This window comes from Centroberyx gerrardi, chromosome 6 (assembly GCF_048128805.1).
Source record: "Centroberyx gerrardi isolate f3 chromosome 6, fCenGer3.hap1.cur.20231027, whole genome shotgun sequence".
NCBI lineage: Eukaryota > Metazoa > Chordata > Actinopteri > Beryciformes > Berycidae > Centroberyx > Centroberyx gerrardi.
The window spans coordinates 6,959,543-6,973,041 of NC_136002.1; the positions used below are offsets into that span (position 1 = coordinate 6,959,543).

The 13,499-nt window shown below is 47.9% G+C and overlaps 1 protein-coding gene across 6 annotated transcripts in view; it reads left to right on the forward strand.

Moving 5' to 3' along the window:
* The window catches only part of LOC139927485 (ephrin type-A receptor 4), a 52,837-nt gene that overhangs the window by 19,583 nt on the left and 19,755 nt on the right, over nt 1-13,499 (forward strand). For all 6 annotated transcript variants that reach the window (XM_071919642.2, XM_078284198.1, XM_071919638.2 and 3 more), the window contains exons 4-5: nt 4,277-4,432; nt 11,539-11,874. In XM_071919642.2, coding sequence (XP_071775743.1) covers nt 4,277-4,432; nt 11,539-11,874 — 492 coding nt within the window. The remainder of the gene's footprint in view (nt 1-4,276; nt 4,433-11,538; nt 11,875-13,499) is intronic.

Genomic DNA, 13,499 nt, shown 5'->3' on the forward strand with positions numbered 1-13,499 from the left:
AATGACTTAACCTGCTCCGCTCTCCTGCTGTTCCACTGACAGATGCTAATGGTCAGCAGCTAGTTATCCCTGCTAATATGCCAGCGGCTCAGGTGTATGGATATGGATAGTCTGTTATTATTTGTATGTATGTATGTCTGTGTGGGAGTGGAGAGCGTATACATCCGTGACTTTGAGTGCTCGCTTTAAAAATTCAGCTAGGGACCGCAGCCAGGGGGTAAACAAAGCGCTCTTGGAATAGCAATCCTCTCTAGCAGGAGCCTCCACCTGAGCAACGAGCAGCTTTCCACAGGGACAGGAGGAGAAAGAGATGGAAGAGACACAAAGGGAGAGGGATATAGGCAGAAAAGGCGGGTTGAATAGAGAGCGCTGGCTCCTCAAGGTGCGGGAGAAGGAAAGGCTCTCCTTGCCCTCAGGTCCTGAAAACCGATCGCTCGCTTTTTTGAAAGAGCGGCTTTGTGAGGACGCCTCCGACTGCTCTTCTGAAGAGCGCTCACTGTCTGTTATGACTAAAAAAGAGTGACCGAGTTTCATCACCCAAAAGAAAATAAAGCACGGCGATAAAAGAGGGGGAAAGCGATATAGTTTGAACTTAATTTTTTTTTTTGATTATAAAGGGGACCGATTGTGCTGCCCGGGCAAGCCTAGTTATTGTGTGCCGTGTGTTGTGTGTTACATTCCTGGGGTTTTTTGGACGGCTTTTGTAGCGCGAGTTTGCTCTCATGCTTTTGGTCCCCAGTGTATTGGAGGCTTTGTTGTGTAGGCTGCAGAATAGCTTGCCTATCTAGCTTTGCATGCAGGTCACTCAAGGTGGGCTGCAGTGGGTGGGTGTGTGGGTAGATGTATTTTTTTTGGCTGCAGTGTAGGGAGCATCCGTGGCTATTCCAAGCCTGGCGTGTAGGTAGTTGCCACTATGAGGAGAACTTAGTTAAGTTTTAGTCGGCTCGCGTGTGGGTAGCCATCATTGTATCATTAGCTTTTGTGCTCTCCTTTATTTTTGCAGATGGCTGCGTCGACGGTTTTGTCTTCTCCTTCTCCCCTCCCCTCGCACGTTGCGACCAATTCAGCCAGCAGAATCCCCGCCACACTGACAAAACTACTCATTAACTCCCTCAACCCACTCCCTGCACCCTCCTCGCCCCCCTTTCCCCCCCAAACGTGCTTCAGCTTAGAGACAACGGGGATGGGGACGGGGACGGGGCGGAGGAAGGAGTGACAAAAAGGGAAAAAAAGACTAAAGCAATAGAGGAGGATTGAATGAGTGAAAGAGCCGGTGGGGGGAGAACAGGGGGAAGAATGCAATGTCCCGGCCTATGAGGGATTCCATTTTGAGCCTTTCCAGAATAGAACAGTAAGTCACCAGTCTCTTTGTCTGCCTTTGATCTCGCAGCTCAGGGATTTGGCACCTGACAAACCCCTCTCTGTCTGAAAGGAGGCCTGCCGAGCGAAAGCCTCGGAGAGCGGGAGAGAGAGATCGAGGGAGAATGAGAATGAGAGGAGAGAGCGAGAAAAAATAATAAAGAGGAGAGTTAGGAGAGTGATGGGGCGAGAAGGGAGACGGTATAAAAAAGATGGTCTGGAAAAACTGGGTTAGACTAGAAGAGAGGATATGATGAGGGCTTCACAGCGCAGATCCCATAAAAACTAAATACATGTGTGTTCGTGTGTGTGTGTGTGTGTGTGCGTCAGTGTGTGGGTTTGCCACGGCTGGCCCGGACAGTGATAAATCCAGCGAGTCTTAAGGGAGATTCCCCTCTGAAGCCACGGTCTCTTGGACCACCCACTACTGTGGTCTCTTTCCTCACACACACACTCCTAATGGGAAGCAAATTCCCCAGCTTTACTTGGATATCGACCTCTCTTTTCCCCGTGCCTTTTCCTTTCTGCGGGGCAGTCGCCGCTATAAACAACTCCTCATATGTTGACATCGCCTTTTCAAACACAATTTCTGCGACGCGGAATCGCAAACCGCGGGAAGATAGCCAGAGCGTATCTACGGCGAACGGGGATTTGGAGTCGAGCGAAGGATTCTGGGACGGCCTGTGGGTCAGCCCGGGACAGCTTAATAATTGACGGGTGAAAAACTCATCAAGCGTGCACAGTGTGAGGCGGCCCGCTCTTAGAATGTGGCAGTGGTCTCTTTAAAGAGGCTCAGGCCCAAGGGCCGTGAAGCATGGGGCTCAATTAACTCTCCCTCCAGCTTTTAAGCGAGGGAACATAAGTCCAAAACAGCTGGTTGACCCCGCTCTCCCCTCTGGACACTTTTCCTGGTCAGCGCACATTCACAAACCCCGACGGCAACCTCGTGTTTTGTCACCTGAATCGGTCACAACCCCCCTCAAACAATACCCACAAGTCCCCATGCGTCCCGTCCTCTAGCGACGAGATGGGGCGTTAAAAGATTCCCGGGGCCTCTTTAAAGATAGAGAGATAACACAAAGTGCCTCCCGACTAATCTCCCCTCCTTTTTTTTGCAACTGTGAAGAGAAGAAATGGAGGCTTCGCGCACCCCCGCAGGCTATAATCAAAGAGGCCCTTAGCTTAGCGTTAGCGAGTGAAGCGGCAGGGATTTAGCCCTGATTGACTGAGTGGGGACGGGCAGAGAAAGGCTCAGCAGGTAGCAGCTAGCCCGGCGCGGTTAACGCTAATCCAGCCGCGCCGCTAGAGAGGAGAAGGCTGCGGGGCAAAGAGCCCAACTTTATTACGCCTCCAAAGAGAGGGATTTCCCTGCATTTTCGGGGGTTTGTGGATTCCCTCTGCTGTTTGTGCTGCGTGCGTATGGGGCGAGCTTGTTGGACGGCGGCGGAATGTGTTTTTGTTGGAGGACGGACTTCCTCCTTGAGTGCGGTGCATGCGGACGGGCACCGATTTGATTTCTAGTGTGGCAAATGCATGTGGGAGTTTGTTTATGAGACTGTTCTTTTGTATGCAGGATTCCCTCCTGTATTTATGACTGTGGCGTGGAAATTCATGCCTTTGAATGCAATTATGGAACCGGGTTGCGTATGTGTTCGTGAGCGCATGTTTCGGGCAGTGTGCCTCAGTGTGTGATTGTGTGTGTGTGTGTGTGTGTGAGCTGGGGAGGATCGCTTTACCCCTATAGACTAGAAAAGTGTAATTATCTGATTTATACTGGGTATGGATTTACCCATCTGTCTCCAGTGGGTCTTTTTACATCATAACAAGACACACACACACACACACACACACACACACACACCGCGTGCGCGCACACACGCACGCATGCACACCACTCCCACTCTACCAAAACCCAAACCACCGGCCCTCTGGCCTCAATACCAATCGCCGCCCATCGCCAAGCGCACGGCCGCCTCGTTGATTGACAGGCTATTTGGTCCAATCGGTGTCCTGACTGTCTGTGCCGCACCTCTCGGAGAATTGTTCTTTTGTCCTCCCCTTCTGGTTCAGCGCTCAGGGGGTGAAATATAACCCAGCCAGGCTTCCCCGGCCATTATAGGAACGGATAGACGAGAGAGAAACTCCTTGAAAGACGAGCCCTCCAATCAAACTGTCAGTCAAAAGAAAGGCGAGCACTGTCGCCAAAGTAGGAAAAGTGTCACTTAGGTTGCCATTTCAGACATGCGTTGTGTGTGTGTGTGTGTGGGTGTGTGTGTGTTAGGCCCATAGGGTGAAAACAGGCTTAGAAGAGTGACAGGGGTCCCGGTGTGCCAAGTGCGGTGGCATTTGTTTGTTAAATGGTCTGAAATGCCAATGGCTCCGGTTTCATCGCAGCTCCAAGTCCTGCCAATAGAGCATAGTTTAAATTTGGGAGAAAGACAAGGGGTGGTTATTCAATATTCTCTCTGTGTCAGAGCAACTAGTGCGCTTCTCTCCTCTTCTGTTATTTTTGATAATCGAATACAGGTTTTTGAGAGAGGAGAAATAGAAGGAAGCAGCGAAGACAGATAGCGAGGAAAAAATTAGACAAAGGGAGGTAGGATGGGGGGAAGAGAAAAAGAAACCACTAGAGGAATGGATTGTTTGCCTGTTGCTAATGGGGGGAAAAACAGACAAGATCATACTGTTCCTCCCTCCCTGCTGTTGGAACTCGACTATTTTATGTCAGGCACATCAATTCCCTAAACCCTCAGCTATGGCAAAGTCCCTGCATCTAATGTCACTTACCACCAAAACTTATTTGCTGCTGCCATGACCCAATTTCATTGTGTTTTATATTAAGGCTTAAAAAACGAATCTGAAAACTGATCATCCTATCCCACTAAGCCTAAACCTGACTGTGTTTGTTCTCTTCCAGCCTGTAAGATCGGCTACTACCGCGCTCTGGCGACCGACGGCTCCTGCTCCAAGTGTCCCCTCCATAGCTACTCGGTCAGAGAGGGATCCACCTCCTGCGCCTGCGACAAGGGATACTTCCGCTCCGAGACGGACCCGGCGTCCATGCCCTGCACCCGTAAGTACACCCACATGCAGAACATACAGTAATGCACACATGACATGCAGTTATACAAGCAGTAAGCCATGACAGGCCGTGGTTTACAGCTGAGAGGGATTGTTAGGAATGATGCTTCAGCTACTTTGTGAACACACCATTGCAATAAGAAAGAATTCAAATGTTCAAGAAATCTCTTAGTTTTTGTAATTAATATAGTCAGTGGCAATATAGTCGTTCACCAGTAGCTAAACAACATGTTTGCTAACAGAAGAAAGTACCGGTATGAGTTGAGATTTTTGGCTAGTGGATTCATATTTAAGCAAATTACTGTGTGGTCAAAAGTGTGTTTACATATTGCAATATTATGTAATTCAGATTTAAATTAACTATTATGTGGTCAAAGGTGTATGTGACTCAGCAGATCATAACTGAGGATTTTATAAATACACACCCACACACACACACACACACACATACACAGTGATTGCCTATGTCTAATAGACACTGATTCCAGTGCTATGAAAAAACACCTACTCGTTCTTTCTCTCATGTCGCACAAACACACACAATGTCAACCTGAATTACACACACATTCTCTCTCTCTCTTTCTCTCTCACACACTCACACTCACACACACAGACACACACACACACACACCCACTCGCACTCATACATAAAGCAGGCGGCTGCTGTTTTAATAGGTGTCTTTTGATTCCCGGTGGTACTTAGTGATCAGTCATGGTGACAGAGAGCTAATGAGGGTATAAACCGCTACATCCAAGCCTTCCACACGGAGACTGCAAAACACCAGAGGAGGCAGAGGCAGACAGAGAAAGACAAATAGAGATAAAATGTTGGTCGAGACGCGGTGAGATGAAGGAAAAAGGTGAAAAACAAGGGCAGACGGAAAGCCGGGAATGTTCCCAGAGAACAAATAAGATGCAGCGATGGAGAGAAAAGGGGGTTAGGGTGCCAAGGAGAGAGAACAAGGCGCTAAATACAGGAATGGAAAGACGGCGATGATGCCAGAAAGCGATAGGACTGAAGGAGAAATGTTGTGTGTGTTTCTTTTCTACTTGTCTCCATCCGGGTGTATGAGTCAATCCCTGGTGAAGCTGGGTTTGCCAATAGTCCCCCTGACTCACCACGACTGTGATAACAAACACTGTTAACAGTCCTGCTGCTTAATGATACCTCTTCCTTCTTTAGCCCTCGCTCTCTGTCTGAGTCATGGGAATGTGAATACATACTGGTAGATATATATATATATATAGACAAACAAAGGAAAAGAGAAAACCCACACAAGGCACAAAGTCGCACACTCTCATTTTGCACAAACTAGCATTTGTACTGTTACATGACAGAGGTTTGTGTGTGTATGTGTGTGTGTGTGTGTGTGTGTGTCATACAGCGATTTTAACAGCCAAAACATCTGTTATGTTACTTAGCTCATAGCTGGCTCGCCATTTGGGCCGAATGATCCGTCAAGTTCATGTGGATTCATCACTCAACAAAAGAGTTTATTGAATCAGATGAGCAGCCAAACCCCACTACCTAACGGTTAACTGTGTACGCACCGAACTCAACTGAATCGCCTCTAATGTGTCCCCTGGTGCAGCTGCGCCAGAGAAACCACTTCATTTGGATCCTATAGGTTCAAGGTCATTTCAGCTATAATACTTTCATTATCAAGATCTTTATTGAAATGACAATCCGCAAGATCCTCGTGTTTTTTGTTTTTGGCGACATCTTTGGTGCCAAGCGCTCATTGCTGTGGAGTTTCTTCCCAGACCTCACCTGTCAATCAAACAGTGTGGGCGGAGCTTGGATTTTCTGTTGATGAAATTTGAGTTTCTGTACTCTTTTCTTTGTTCAGCCATGGTGGCTATCGCTGCTCATGCTAACTACCCAGTTCTTCTATTTTTTCCCCAAAAAACCATAAAAATAAAACGCATCACTTCCTGCACGCTAGAGGATTTTCCCAGGAAAGAGCTACCAGACACCGGGTATTTAGAGCAGCAAATAAAAGCTTTCATGAACTGGCTATAGGTTGAATCACTATTGTGGTATATTAATCAGCAATAGAGAGTAGCAAATGCGACATTCATTAATATGAAACTGTCCCAGATTATCGCTTTAATCCCAGTAGGAACGGGACAGAACAGCAACCCCATACTGTTTTCTCCCATCACTATTACAGTGAGTTATTACACCTCCATTAGAAACTGGGAGCTCATCCCCATCGCCCTCTTAGTCAGCATGGCATTTGCAATGTCATCAGAAAGCTTGAAATATCTCCTTGGATTTAAAATTGAGTTTTATTGGTGCAAGCAACAGCTGTCAATGCTCATTACCAGGTAAAGAGTGATTTTATAGGATTCTGCGATGCCAACGCCATTACGTCTTGGGTAGGAATTTCGATTTAATGGCGTTGCGATTTCCTCGTAGTGTTCTGTGGAACCTGATCCGGACTCCAACGTTAGGAACTTAACATTAGCAGGCCTCCCTCGCCGACCTTTGCCCCGTCTTGTCAGCCGGTCAGCGTTTGAACTTTGACCTCTCACCCCGTCTGTCCGTCTGTGTTGTTTTCCTTCCTCGTGCGTGTTTTTTTTTTTTTTACTTCGCTCCCACATGTTAGAGCTCTGTAATTACAGCTGTCACTCAAGCATCCCTCCATCTCCACGTTTTGTTTTCACTCTTTCTTCTCTCTCTGTCTCTCTCTCTCTTGCAAAACCCACTCAGAGTCACGAACAGAGTGGGAAAAAAAAAAAAACCTCTTAAAGTCATTTCCCAGTTTGCCTTGCTGAAGGTCAGGCTGGGAAAGAGCCGGCATCTCCGGTAATTGGGGTGCGTGTGTGTGTGTGTGTGTGTGTGTGTCTAGGGGTAATTGAAAACGCTTTTCCCCTCTCTTAGCTCGGGGTCTACCGATGCGAAATGATGATTAAAACTGGATGCTTTGTTACTCCGCTGTTGTGCATGTGTGTGTGTGTGTGTGTGTGTGTGTGTGTGCAGGCTGTTATTCCTCCTTTATTCTATCTTGCATCTTAGCTCCTTTCCTGTTCACAGCATTTGTTTTTTGATAAGCGGTCATTGTGGGCCACATTTGATCAGAATAATCTCTTTGCAGATTGAAAACAAGAGGCAATCGGGTCTTTTGCTTCCCAGACTGTGGGTCGACCTGCCTGAGAAGCTTAGGCTGCTTAAATCTGCATCGTCTTTCAAATCGCTTCTTAAAACTCACTTGCTGTTATGTAGCAGTCTTTTTTTGACCTCCCTGTTATGGTTTATTCCTTGCTTTTGTGTTTTTTTTGCCTTGCTTTCATTGCTTTTGCTGTCGATTTTATCTCACATTGTTTTTTTAATCCTTTTTTAATCCTTTGTTATTGAGCTTTGAATTGAGCTACATAGCTAAAGATTATTATTCTTTCTTTATTTATTTTTCTGGATTCTCGGTGACAAGGTTCACAAAAAACTTTACAAAAATGTTTAATTAATTAACATTTTACAATACAGTTTACACAGTTGATAGACAGTACAGTTAACAGACATTGATATTTCAACATTTCAAGAAATTCAACAGGTTGTCTGCTACCTGTTGTCTCATATAAACTTTAAACACGGAGAATACTATTACTATACTATATTAATACTTTACATGGAGTTACAGTCATGCATACACACAGGCTGGTGCACATAAGTATATGAATGTATGTGGACACGCGCGCGCGCACACACACACACACACACACACACACACACACACACACACACACACACACACACACCACGCGGCGGTAATGAGGACCAGGGACAGACACCCATGGGAGCGGGCTGCTCCGCTGCACTCAGGTTGTGAGGAGGGGGTTTTCTCCATTTTGGGGTTTCTGTTGGCCCTTGATGTGTTTCTCAGATTTTCCCCAGTTTTCTTAGCGGTGGTTTGGTGGAGGAAGAGGGAGGGATGGAGGCAGGAATGAATGGAGAGAGCGGGGACCCCGGGGGTGTGTGTGTGTGTGTGTGTGTGTGTGTCGAATAAATCCCAGTTGGATGGTAATAGCAGGGTCCATGCTCCGGCCAATTTAGCCCTGCTCTCTACCTCGGCCCTGCACAACACCCGGCTAACAATTACTGATAGAAGGAGACAGAAAGAGAGAGGGATGAAGGAGAAAGGGAAGGAGGAGGGGGGGGGGGGCGGAGAGGGAGCAGGAGCAAAGACTGAGGGGATACAGAGAGGAAAGATGGAGGATGAGAGCGGAGTAAAAATGAGAAAGACAGATTAAAGGGGGGGGGGGGGAGCGATGGAGTGACAGGGAAGAAATAAGGCTCTGAGCAAATTGCGAAGCCATAAAAGAATGGAAAGGAGAGAGAGAGGGAGGGGGAAAAAAACCAAACTCTTTTTAGTCGAAACTTTCTCCAGGAGAAAGTTTCGGAGAAAGTCTCCCTCCGGATGTCCCCCCTCCCCCCTCCACCCTCCCCCTCGCAAGGAGTCGGAATATTAAGGCAACGTTGGGCCGACGTTGTATGAAGGTTGCGTGAGCGTCGCGTTCGCGTTCTCGTCTCTCCCCCCGCCGCTCTCTCCCAGGATTAATTACCGGGTGTCAGTCACAGCCGACGGCTCTCCCACGCTCCCTTGCTCCCACCGGTGCATTCTGGGAGAGCGTCAGGTACAGCCAAAGGTAGTGTGCGTGTGGAATGTATGTGTGTGTGTGTGTGTGTGTGTGGGGGGGGGGGGGGGGGGGGGGACTACTGGGATGTGGTGGAATGTGTGTGTGTGTGTGTCTCTAGGACTGGGACCTTCAATATACAGTCCAAGTCATAAAGTTATATTGCACTGTTGCAGCACTCGTCATAGCAACAAATAGGCAACAAACAAAAGTCATACTGAGGTGATCATAGAGCCCACACACACGCCCAAACACACACACACACACATTCTCAGACATTGACCCGAAACGCCACCAAGCTCAAAAAATCCCCCCCCCCCCACCTCCCACATTAATATTACCTTTGTCCTGTTTCGTTTACGACTGCCATAAGTAAAGATAGCAGCCTAGTAATGGCTTTATATCTCATGCTGGACACCATTGAGCAGATAGAGGGAGTGTGTGAGTGTGTGAGTGTGTGTGTGTGTGTGTGTGTGTGTGTGACACTGAACCTAGCACACTGACAAAGGGACTATTATAATGATGGTTGGGTGTTGGCACCTTAATTTAGAAACCCCATCTGTAACTTGTTCCCATTGTCTGGAGGAGGGGAAAGAGGGGGAGAAAGAGGGAGAGAAAAAGGGGGTGAGGAGGAGAAAGGAGGGGGGGAAAGAGAGAGAGGGAGGGTCGGTGCTTTATCATAATTTTTAATGAGAATTATTAATGGGTTTTCATTGGCGGCTGCGGTTGGTAGGGGAGGTTGAGAGTGACGCTGATATTAACGCCGTGCATCCTTTCATCTCGCTCTCTGTCTCTCTGTGTCACACACACACACACACACACACACACACAGCTTGTGTCTGGTGTTGTCAGTGACCCTTTAGGTCGTTTTCAGTTAAACAACCCCCCCTCCTCCTCCCCTCTCTCCACCCTTCCTCCATCCATCCATTTCTCTCCCTCCCGTCCCCATGCGGACCCGCTCCTTCCATACTAATCAGTGGCTTTCTGCTTCCTGGATGAACAGACGGTGTTTGTCTTCTCCTTCTGTCCTTCTCTCTCTCTCTCTCTCTACGTCTCCTTCCTCTCAGCCTCGGCTTATTCACTACTGTCTGCCAGACGAACGCCACAAATGCTCACATACGTGTACGGTCCACACACACATGAGCGCACGTACAGCATCTTGCGAACATGCATAAATACATTATGGATACAATTCAACTTCCACATCTTCCTTAATACAGCACAGTCAAACACATGCACAAAAGCGCACTTATTCTCTCTCGGGCGAACACATGCACACACTCCCACACACGCCGACCCCTCTCCTGCTCTCTGTGTCTCTGTGAAATCACTCATTGCCACTCTGCTCCTCCAAAAATAACACTGATAATTAATTTCCGTTGTGAAATGATTCGTCTGCGGACCGACTCGCTTTCATATTTCACCCTGCATCGATCCCCCAGCCCGCTTGCGTGTGCTTCATTAGTCAGAGAGAGAGGGAGAGAGAGAGAGAGAGAGAGAAACAGACAGGGAGAGGGAGAGAGAGAGAGAGGGAGAGTTAAGTCAATTACCGTCGCTTATGTTTGAAAGCAACGCAAAAAAACACATTAATTACAATAGGGCTGACATGTAAATTGGGATTGATGAGCAGAGGAACCAGGCGAGTTCACGTCACGCTTCCGCAGAGCTGTTCCCATATAAAGCTGCAGCATGCAGGCCCTGGGTATAGGCCTTTAACATCAAAGCAGGAACTTAATAACAGGGTCCAAAGCAAACTTTGTCTAAAGTTATGAGCGGGTGCCATAAAGCCCCACTGTTAGCAGCGGGCCCGGGCGCCCCGCCACCTCCAGCTGAAACATTCGACACATGAATGGGAAAGAAATCTGCCGGCCTATTGGATTTCAGTTAACGCGCTGAATTAACCGGGCTGAAATCGGATCCTCCCCAGCCGTAATGGACAGGACATTAAAAGGGAATCCAAGACGCCTTAGTTCTCAGTAAAAGGGACGGCCCAGTCAATTACACATGTTTACATCTTTTTTATATATATGTGCTTTTGGAAATAGTCAATAGCCGGGAGGGAGTCCCATTCTAGGGTTTCAGCTTTTTGCAACATTCACCACAAGCTGATGTATTGCTAATATAATTACCCATTTGCTCTATTCTTAGTTATATGCTATTATTCTTTGCTTACTATTTGCTGCTGGAATGACCCAATTTCCCCACAGGAATCATTTAAGTTTCTTCTTATCACAGAAACATAATGTTGTTCACAGCTGTCTGACGAGCAGTCTGTTTACATCAAATCAGCAGAAAGCACTTCCAGCCATAATCTTCCTTTCTCCTCCATTTCCCAACAGCAACCACAAGCTAATATTAGTCCAGCAAAACAACTCACTCTACCCGCTTAGCATTTGGCTTCACACTTTTTGCTCCAACCACCACTGGTAAATAAACCCGTTCCTCTTTCTCCTTCCTCCCCAGGCCCTCCGTCGGCGCCGCTCCACCTCATCTCCAACGTGAACGAGACCTCGGTCAACCTGGAGTGGAGCGCCCCGCTGAGCTCGGGCGGGCGCCAGGACCTCACCTACAACGTGGTGTGCAAGCGCTGCGGGCCCGAGGGCCGCCGCTGCCAGCCCTGCGGCAACGGCGTCCACTTCAGCCCCCAGCAGCTGAGCCTGAAGGGAACGCGGGTGTCCATCAACGACCTGCAGGCCCACACCAACTACACCTTCGAGATCTGGGCGGTGAACGGCGTGTCGCCCCAGAGCCCCGGGCCCGAGCAGGCCGTGTCGGTGACCGTCACCACCAACCAGGCCGGTGAGTCGGCGGGACAGGGGCGGGACTGGGGTCGGGGCGGTGGATAGGGAAGAGGGGATGTGTTTGTTTACATGCTTAACCAGTTTTATTCAAGGATGCCATTTCCACAAAAGATAACACAACAATCTGCCAGTAAACGTTAGGGTTCGACCGATGTGGGTTTTTGAAGGCTGATACTAATTTGGATATTTTTGGATTGAAGCTGCTGACAGCCAGTATTTCGTGCCAATATTCAATATCTTTAAATTTGACCATGTTCATGCCAGAAATGACAGATAATCAGTGTTCTTGTCAGGGTGGAAATGCCTTTGAAACTGACTGTGAGACGCTAAAGCTCTTCATTAAAACACAGGATATTAATTATACTCCTGCTACTGCTAGCATACTTATGGAATCCAATCAAAATGTCACATTAGGTCACATTGTCACAAAATGTCACATTGGTGTAATTGTCATTTATACTGTAATACTGTCAGCAAGGGGGGTTGTGTGTGTGTGTGTGTGTGTGTGTGTGTGCGTGTGCGTGTGTGTGTAGGTTTCATGTGAGCCATGCAGAACACAGGTTCGCTACGCTGGATGCTCAAAGTATATTTTTTGGGGGCAATCTGCATGTCAAAACATGTTTATCAAAGCTGTGAATAATTTGGGCGAAAGCTCGATGATTAGCGAGCGGGATGATGGATTCTCTGCAGTGGGAAATGATTTTCTGCAATATTTCACTTGAGTTTTGCATAATTAGGCACGAGAAGCCGAGGATGAAGATAGGGGCACCGCGCTATATTTAGTTCTCCGGCTAATGAATTAGATGAGTTTTATTGATCTGTGGAGGCTTCATTACAAATGCTGCTGGATTGTGTGTGTGTGAGAGAGAGAGAGAGAGAGAGAGAGAGAGTGTGTGTGTGTGTGATTATTCTAGTAGAGTACAACCATGAATACAGCCTCTCCGGAGAAGAGCCCTCTTGCCCGGGGGTGCGTTCAAAGCCTCCCCGTTGTTTTGTCATTCAGCCATTTTGTAACCAGTTGTTGTGCAAATGGATTTTTACGACTCTGGCCCTGTCTCTCCATCCTTCCCTCCTCTCTCCGCTCTTATAGCCGATCATTACCTCGGACTTTTTTATTGCTCCGCTCTTGGGTGGCGCACTAAGTGCCTTTTTGTGACGTTTCTTTATTACTCATTTCCATCCCTGGGAAAAGGCGAATATCTTGAATCGCGACTCTGGACCGGCTATTTAAGGACACGACGGTTTGATTTATCGGCCGGGGGTCAGGAAGATGGAGACGAATGGCTCTGCTGCCTGTGGGAGAGCAGCGAGCCCCGCCAGACAGGCATGTGTGGGAGCCGTAATGGAGCGCACCCTGGAGCCGGGGCTGAGCTCCGGTAATGGCGTGTCAGTGTGGAGACGTACGCGACCACACTGACGCACACTTGCGCAAAAACGGTGCACGTACGCACTCTCACACACACATGCACACACGTAGACACAGTGACACACACACACACACACAGTGACGTCCCCCTCGAGGTTGCTCCAGGCTAATCTGCTGACTTGAAGTTGTAAGATATAGATGATGTTGCCTTTGGCTTGTCACTGATGCATGTTTCACAACTGTTCTCTGGATTAGTT